Here is a 9,456-nt window from a genome sequence, read left to right on the forward strand (position 1 = left end):
CAAGGTCTTTGGAAGTGACAGTGCTCTGCAGATACACTTGCGCTCACACACCGGAGAAAGACCCTTTAAGTGTAACATATGTGGGAATCGGTTTTCTACGAAAGGCAATTTGAAAGTCCATTTTCAAAGGCATAAGGAGAAGTATCCACACATTCAGATGAATCCATATCCGGTCCCAGAATACCTCGACAATGTTCCCACTTGTTCTGGGATTCCATACGGAATGTCGTTGCCACCCGAAAAGCCAGTTACTACGTGGTTGGATAGCAAGCCTGTGTTACCAACCGTTCCAGCTTCAATTGGGTTGCAGCTTCCTCCAACAATCCCGGGGGTGAGCAACTATGGAGATTCCCCAAGTATTACTCCTATGAGCAGGTCACCCCAAAGGCCATCCCCTGCGCCAAGCGAATGCACTTCCTTATCCCCAAGCCTAAACAACTCTGAGTCAGGCATTCCTTTGTCTGCAGAATCCCCACAACCAATTCATAGTGGTTCAGCTATGACTAAAACGGAACCTGTCAACATTCCTGTGACAAACGCAAGGCTAGGAGAAAACTCTCTAAGTGGGCAGGTTTCTGCAGTACCCTCATCTCCAGTTCCTAACGCTGTTACGGATGGCATCTCCACAAGCATCCCGAACCCTGTGCTTCCAGCATTGTCTGATCAATTCAAGGCTAAGTTTCCATTTGGTGGTCTACTAGACTCTATGCAAACATCAGAAACCTCAAAACTGCAACAGCTCGTAGAGAACATCGATAAGAAGATGACAGATCCAAATCAATGTGTCATTTGTCACCGTGTGCTCAGTTGTCAGAGTGCTCTCAAGATGCATTACAGAACCCATACAGGAGAAAGACCATTTAAATGCAAAATTTGTGGACGTGCATTCACTACAAAAGGCAATCTAAAAACACATTTTGGAGTTCATCGAGCGAAGCCACCACTTAGAGTACAGCATTCGTGTCCCATTTGTCAGAAGAAATTTACAAATGCTGTTGTTCTTCAGCAGCATATTCGTATGCACATGGGTGGGCAAATTCCAAACACGCCATTACCAGAGGGCTTCCAAGATGCTATGGATTCGGAGCTTTCCTTTGATGAAAAGAACGCAGAAACGCTGAGCAACTACGATGATGACATTGATGAAAATTCCATGGAAGAGGACCCAGAGTTAAAAGACAACACAAGTGACTCCTCCAAACCACTTCTACCTTACTCCACTTCATGCCCACCTTCCCCCCCATCTGTAATTTCTAGCATTACTGCTCTGGAAAATCAAATGAAAATGATTGATTCTGTCATGAACTGTCAACAGTTGACCAATCTGAAATCATTAGAAAATGGGTCAGGGGAAAGTGACCATTTAAGCAACGATTCCTCGTCCGCTGTTGGAGATCTGGAGAGCCAGAGTGCAGGGAGCCCTGCAATGTCTGAATCTTCTTCATCCATGCAGGCGCTGTCTCCTGAAAACAGCATCAGTGAAAGTTTCAGATCAAAATCCCCAGGTTTTAGCAACCAGGAAGAACACCAAGAAATACAATTAAAGACAGAAAAACCTGACAGTCCACCACCACCTACTGTTGAAAATGGAGGTGCACTGGATTTGACAGCCACCAACCCGGGAAGGCCACTCATCAAAGAAGAAGCTCCTTTTAGCCTGCTGTTCCTGAACAGAGAACGTGGTAAGTTTAAAAGTACTGTTTGTAATATCTGTGGCAAGCCTTTTGCTTGTAAGAGTGCATTGGAAATTCACTACCGCAGCCATACTAAAGAGCGTCCATTTATATGTACAGTCTGCAATCGTGGGTGTTCCACTATGGGTAATTTAAAACAGCACTTACTGACACACAAATTAAAAGAGCTGCCTTCTCAGTTATTTGAACCCAACTTTACTCTAGGTCCCAGCCAAAGCACTCCTAGCCTGGTCACCAGCACTGCGCCTACCCTGATCAAAATGGAAGTGAACGGTCACAGCAAGCCGATCTCACTGGGCGAGGTCCCGTCGCTTCCAGCTGGAATCCAGGTTCCTGCTGCACCACAGTCAGTGATGAGCCCGGGCATCACTCCTATGCTGGCACCACCGCCACGCCGGACTCCCAAACAGCACAACTGTCAGTCATGTGGGAAGACCTTCTCCTCAGCAAGTGCACTGCAGATACACGAGCGCACCCATACTGGTGAAAAGCCATTTGGTTGCACAATCTGTGGTAGAGCTTTTACCACAAAAGGGAATCTTAAGGTAAGAAGGGAATCTTTAATGTCAGAGCTTAAATTGTAAGAATGTGAGAGTTTAACAATGTGCCGAACCTCATGTGTTCTCATTCTGTGGGTGGGTGTTTTCTTACCCAAATCAAGGGATGAGGATAGTATGGTCATATTGCGACATCCTTACATTATATATTTTGAACCCAATGTAAGAACTAAAATTTTGTGGGTGCATACAAATTATTCCATTTTTTTTAAGTGTGTTTCAGACATGCATTTTCCCCTTTATTGATGGCTCCTGGATTCTTAGATTGTGGTAGAATACTTTGGTATTTTAAAAATGATTAAAAAACAAACAAACTCCAGCTCCATGAAGTTAACTCTGCAACTATAAACAAATATTATGTCGATCCTGTTTTTCTTGAAAATCTGAGGTTATAGATTCCCAGCACACTTGTGTGCTGCAGAAGCATGAGTTGTATTCAACTGAGTTTTACTCAGCATAGACCTACTGAAATTAATGTATTTAATTTCAGGGGTAACCCTATGGCAAGATCTGCTGGGATGAGCTCCTTAGGATGCAGTGGATCTCCAGCTCAGCTGGTTTTAAGTCCCCAACCCTGGTTCAGTTTAAGATTCATCGGTGTAATTTGCTTGTTCCAGCTGAGCCAAAGCTGGTTGAGCTGAGGCCAGTTTATCAGTCCCCCAAAAGGGGCACATTGGAGGCGAGACCCAGGAAGCAGGGAGGGGGGGCTTAGGCTGGATCCTAAGCCCATTCAGCTCAGTCACATGACCTGGCAACTCAGGATAGAACACTATTTTAAATGCTTGCTTTCCCGCTTCCAGGCTTAGAGCAGGAGCAGCAGTCCTGCTGCTGGACAGGGTTTGGATCTGGTCTAAATTGACACTGGTTTGCTTTATGCTAACTTCTTATCCATAGGATTGCTCCCTTAGTCATGTTCATTAATTTCAATGGGTCCGCTTTAAATAAAACTTTGAGTAAAACCCGACTACCCATGAGATTTATGACAGTAGTAATCTTTTTTTTAAAAAAAATCTAGTCACATAGTTCAGGTAAACATAAGAAGGTGAGATGCAGTTGCAGGATTTGCATGAGATAGAAAGGAGCCTGAAAAAAGCCTTGGACTTGCACACTCTTCACTCGCCTCCTTCTGCACGGCCTAGTTCAACAGCATTTGCTCTCAGTTTCGTATGTCATGTTGGCCTCCTTGCTGTGCGAGACTCAGGGATCATGATTGATCACAAACTTTGGTTAAACAAGCTAGCTTCATCATCTATAGCTTGAAGTTGCCTTGTTTGGAAACTTAGCAGAATTTTTGATCAACCACAATTTCTGACTCATGGGCAACAAGTCCAAATTAGAGGAAAGTAATGGTGATGTCCTTTCCTAGGTGCATAAGAAATGGAGATGAGAGCAGGGAAGGCTGGGCTTTGGTCAAGTTTATTCTGGCTCATGCATGCAGTGCTAAATCATGGCTTAGTGCAGGCATAGGCAAACTCCTATGTTTGGGACTACAATTCCCATCCCTAGCTAACGGGGCCAGTGGTCAAGGATGATGGGAATTGTAGTTCCGAACGTCTTAAGGGCTGGAGTTTGCCTATGCCTGGCTTAGTGGGACGAGTGAAGGAGAGACATTTTAACTGACAGTAGACCCAATCCAGTTAAAATTAATTGTGAATAAGCTCCACATAAAGCCAAATGACTTAAGTTAGTTTTGACCAACATTTTCTATTAGTTTCTATGGTACTCAGTTCCAACTAATATTAGATGGATTGGGGCCATTTAAGAAACGAGGTTTGGATCCAAATATCCCATTACAGTGGTACCTCGGTTTATGAACTTAATCCATTCCAGAAGTCTGTTCTTAAACCAAAACAGTTCTTAAACCAAGGAACGCTTTCCCTAATGAGGCCTCCCACCACCAGTGCCCTTCCACCATGCGGCTTCCATTCTTAGACAGAGGTAAAGTTCTGAAACCAGGACACTATTTCCAGTTTTGCGGAGTTTGCAAACCAAATTGTTCTTAAACCGGACTGTTCTTAAACCGAGGTGCCACTGTGTATGACTAAACATATTTTTACTTATTCAACAAGTACCATCTTGTCAACAGCCCCCAATTTCCCCAAAATGCCACTTGGGAGGGTCTCCAGGCTTCTAAAACTACTTTTCAGAGGGCATGAAGGGCTTCATATTGAGGTGAATCAGCAATCTTTCTCCTCATATAGTGGGATGTTTGCATCCAGGTCATTAAGCATAAGCGGGCGGGGTGGGGGGGGATAATTGAGGGAGAGTTTCAACTAAACAGTTGCAGTAATGGGAGCCAGCACAATTGGACTGAAATCAACCTGGGGGGAGGTGGGAACCCCAGGGCAGTGCACAGGAAGAGAGGGGAAATCATTCCATCTGCTAAGCTGAAATGCTTGTGCTGATGGAACAATTGTAATACCCACTTTCTTGGGAGTAAGCTCATCTGAACTGAATGGGTCTTACTTCTGAGTCAACATGTATAGGCTTGTACATGGCTCTTGGAGACTCGATCAAAATGGAGACTTGTTTGTTTTATATTTTTCATTTTTAAAATAAACCTTTCTGTGGGCCTTAGTGGTTGGTTGGCTAAATCTGACAACCTGTGCATATTTGCATTGCAGTAAACTATGGAATTTGCATGAATTCAAATATGTTAATTTAAAATACAAGTTTGAGAAAGGAGGGATGAAATCCAGTGATCCATTTCAATTTATGGAATAGTTATTGAACGCACAGAAGCATCTATTTACAAAAGGAGAAAGTGTGTTTTTGCTGATTCCCATTGCAACCCCCCCAAATCTATTCCAGAGTGTTGGGTCACCCTCCAGAACAGCGTGGAAGGTGGAGTTTCATGGGAAATGGGGATCAGCAAAAAACGCCCTCCATTCTCTGATGGAAGCAGACACCTCTGCAGAATCAAAAGCTGTTCTGCAAGGCCAAATAGCAGCGCTGAAGTTCAGGGCTTTAGAAGCAGAGCCGTCTTTCTTATTGGCCTTACTGGTGCATTGCGCTAGGGCGCTGGCCTTTCAGGGGCACCCCAGCGAGTGGGAGATTTGCGCTGCTTTGCTGGCAGCCTCCCGTTTCCCTGCACACCCGTCAGCTCTGCCCCGTCAACCATATGGCTGGCGGGCATGCAGTTTCCTTCCCAAGCCTCCGTGGGAGAAGAGCGATCCCCACAGAGGCTTGGGAAAAGGTTGACAACTCTGGGAAATGGGGGGGGGCACTAGTGGGATCTTTGCACCATGGCACCAGATATGCTTAAGACGGCCCTGTTTAGAAGTTTGAGGTGATAAAAAGATAGCATTTGAAAGATAGTCTTTCAAATAGCATGTGGACCTAGTAACCCTTTTTCGTGGTGTTCTTTTTTATAAAGGTATTTCCCAGCTTCTTTAGCATGTTAAAACACACATTAGTTTTGCACTTCCTTTTGTTATAAATGCGTGTGATTTATAATAGCAGCGTTGTTGAAATGATTATAGCTTGCTTTTATGTGAAAACTAAAATTGGCTTTTAAAACTAGCCTCTTCGTGGGCCGTGTAGCTCATTTTGAATTTTGCTTATTTTGCCAATCTTTTGTTTGTTTTGTTCTTTCTCTAAAGGTTCACATGGGAACTCATATGTGGAATAACGCTCCTGCACGACGTGGCCGTCGACTGTCTGTGGAAAACCCCATGGCTTTGTTAGGTGGTGATGCTCTGAAGTTTTCTGAAATGTTCCAAAAGGATTTGGCAGCTCGGGCCATGAATGTTGACCCAAATTTTTGGAATCAGTACGCTGCAGCTATTACTAATGGACTTGCAATGAAGAACAATGAAATTTCTGTCATACAGAATGGAGGCATTCCCCAGCTCCCAGTAAGTTTAGGCGGAAGTGCCATTCCGTCTTTAAGTAACATTACCAGTGGCATGGACAAAGCTCGCACCGGCAGTAGCCCTCCCATCATTGGCTTGGACAAAGCGAGTTCTGAAACTGGAGCCAACCGTCCATTCACAAGGTTTATTGAGGATAATAAAGAGATTGGCATAAATTAAAAGCATTCAAGTAACAAGTAACTGTTGGACCACTACTCAACACAACATTTGTTCTTTCATGTACAGTTTTGGGAGTTAAGCATTAGTTTCGTGACCTAATTGCCTAGGTTCCCTTTAAGATTTTTCCCCCCATAGCAGAAATACATAACTTCGTGTCCGCTGAAAAGTTGTCTTGCAAGATTTGCATGGCACTGCTTTCAACAGTGAGCTGACTGTTAGCGAGAACTGCAGAACTCTTTAAATTTAAGTAAAACGATAAATCATTGGATAAACTGCATTAGGGACTGAAGGAAGCTAAATTGTTTCAATTTTTGTTCTTTAACAAAACAAAACGACACAACAATTGAGTAAAAGGGGGCTTCTCAATGGCATTTTCAGTCCAGCTCTTCCTTTGCTGGTTTTGTTCCACTTAGCTAGAAACTTGAACTATGTTTTTAGAAATCCTCTAACACTCAATAAGTGATTTAGTACCCTAATGCTGTGTATGATTACAGTATTCTTGTCTGTAGTATTTATAATGTAAAGATAATGCGGGTAACAGACAATATACTAGCCCCATCCTTAAATGAAGCTTTTGTACTGCAAAATACACCTGGCTATGTGATTTTCTTTCTTTTTTTAAGCAAGTTTTGTTTCCCTATAAATAAGTGGTTTATTTCAATGCAGGCAAAATTGTGAAGTTTTATTGGGAAAGATAGCATGCTTTTCATGTGCAAGTACCTGTCAGTAACAAACCATTTTAATTTAAATATTTGTAGCTGCTATGTGGACAGTTGTTCTATTAAATGAAAAAAAATGTAGTGTGGACTTCAGTTCATGGTTGGAAAACAAGTTACAGACAAACCTTATCACCATATATTATTCACAACATTATAAGCAGTTGTGAATAAAACATTTCATGTTATCAAAGGCAGTACAATAAAAAGGCAGTGTTTGTATAATGTGTTGCAAACTCTTAATTTATACTATTGCACTTTTAGTATTTTATATTTAGGGAGGTTTGTCTATAATTTGAATCTGAACAAAGATGTAAACTATTTTATAAATAGTACTTTGGCTTGAGGAAAAATGGGGGGGGATATTTTGTTGTGTTTGTCTTTAAGGTCAAACAGTAGGAGAGATCTGTGCTCCTTTAAACAGGAAAGCCACTAAGAACTGTCAAGATTCTTGGGTAGAATGGGGCCTGCCATTTCTTAAACCGAAATGATTCATTTAACTTTTCTATAAGCCCACCCTCCAACAGACCTTTGATATGTTAATCTTAGGGCTGTGATATCAGAGCAAGCCTAGGAGAGGCTAAAGAAAACATTGTGTAGGCTTAATTTTGCTGTAATCTGTTCTGTCTCTTTCACTCCCACCCACAAGCAGGATGCTGACTGCTTAATAGCACTGGTATGTAAAAGCAAAACAGAAAACAAAAATATTAAGTATCAGTCGTAACTTGAACGTAAATTCCCAACTCTTACTGATCTCTTTTTTTAAAAGAAAAATAATAATTCTGATATTTACTACAAAGCACAATGTATTCTGAATATTCAGATATAATTTTCAGTTGTTTTAAAAGCATTGTTTAAAATTGTGACAAAAGGGAATGTTTCCACTCTTACGCTAGGGTGTTGGCGAGGCTGGGGGCGTAAATCAAAACTTGAACAGTAAATGTTTTGTGTACTACCTCATTTTTGTGCATTACAAGCATGGTGGAGTCTGACACTATGAACTTCCGTCCAACAAAATTGTTCAAGGGACATTATGGGTAGCTGGGAAACAGCACAAGACGTTTTATGCCCCTGAAGAAAGAATCAGACAGTGAGGTCTTCTCAGTTGAGATGGAAAAAAATAAAATAGGACAATCGCTTTCTTGTGCAACAACAACAAAAAACATTACTGTAAGAGGATGGACTGTTTCTGCCATCGTGTCATTGAATGAAAAGTTTAAAAGACTTATTAGCAGTTTGTTTCTGTTTTGAAATGAACAATGAACTATTACAGCTCTGTTTTCTACAGCAGTGATACACAGAATATATATGTGCATATATACATGCATATATCAAATATATATGTAGGTATGTATGTGTATATATATACATATAGATATATATATATATATAGAATATATATAGAAAATAAACATCCTTATATTATAACACCAACCATCAGTGACCACCATTTGTGTTTGGGGTGTTTCAAAATTGGGAAACAAAGAAAACTGAGGTGGCTTAATGTTGCTGTTTTTCAGCAAATGAATGTTTTTATTTATCTGTGTCCATTTCTGGTGTGAAATAATTTTTTTTTTGTTTAGTATTTGGTACCATGTAGTGTTATCTCTTCTCCCTAAAGGATGTGCATAACTTAAAAAGAGATGTAAAGTGTTGTAAATAAGATGGCTGATGAAGGTACAGTAAGACTGACCCCATTTTGTATTCAGGGTTAGGTCACTCCTCTCTGCATGGTGAAGAGAGACACTATTTTTATACTGCGATACCATGTAGGGCTAGGAGCTTCCCTGAACCACCTGGGAATTGTTACCTAGATCCAATATTTTTTATTATTAAATCTTGTTGGCTTGACACATCTACTGATTGAAATGGATGTCTTAGTCTAGGTTCCTATTTTTGTCATATGGAATTGAATAAAATGCAGGATGTAATATTATTTCCGAATTGTGTTCCATGATTATTCTAATAGCAGAGTGAGATGTGGGAGATGGATGTTCATGGCTTTTAACTGTCAGGTACAAAATATAAATACGGCTGGAATCTTGGATTCACACAATTTGAACAGAGTCCAAAGAACTAGCATTTTTGCAGTTAAAAATGAAATGAAATCACAGAGTTCTACAGATAAATACTACACCAGCAGTGGAATAAAAGCAGTGGATCAAAACAACGGTGCTCTGACGCAGTCCTCTTCTGCTTGTCTCCCTTGGGTGCAATTGTGCCTTTTTCAATTTACACAAATTTAAATGTGATTTACACAAACTACACTGCATATTTATTCTCAATGACTGTGAAACAAGAGATGCAACGATGCACACACAATAGGTAATGCACATCCAGGTCCCCCCTCCCCTCCCCTCCCACCTTTTTATTTGTGTTTTCATTCATGCCAAAACGAAGTTGCCGCTGAAGTTAAAATTGCAGGAAAACCCTAAAGGGGGCTGCAGAGATCATG

At 41.2% G+C, this 9,456-nt stretch overlaps 1 protein-coding gene across 4 annotated transcripts in view; it reads left to right on the forward strand.

Moving 5' to 3' along the window:
• Positions 1-8,937, forward strand: part of SALL3 (spalt like transcription factor 3) — a 26,401-nt gene extending 17,464 nt beyond the window's left edge. For 3 of the 4 annotated variants that reach the window (XM_083746708.1, XM_083746707.1, XM_083746709.1), the window contains exons 2-4: positions 1-1,682; positions 1,899-2,239; positions 5,854-8,937. The exon at positions 1-1,682 is cut by the window's left edge. In XM_083746708.1, coding sequence (XP_083602834.1) covers positions 1-1,682; positions 1,899-2,239; positions 5,854-6,285 — 2,455 coding nt within the window. In that variant the 3' untranslated portion in view covers positions 6,286-8,937. Of the gene's footprint in view, positions 2,240-5,853 lie in introns of all 4 variants that reach the window. The other variant, XM_083746706.1, reaches the window with a different exon arrangement.
• Positions 8,938-9,456: the final 519 nt, after the last annotated feature.

This window comes from Podarcis gaigeae, assembly GCF_964106915.1.
Source record: "Podarcis gaigeae genome assembly, chromosome: 7".
Classification (NCBI taxonomy): Eukaryota; Metazoa; Chordata; class Lepidosauria; order Squamata; family Lacertidae; genus Podarcis; species Podarcis gaigeae.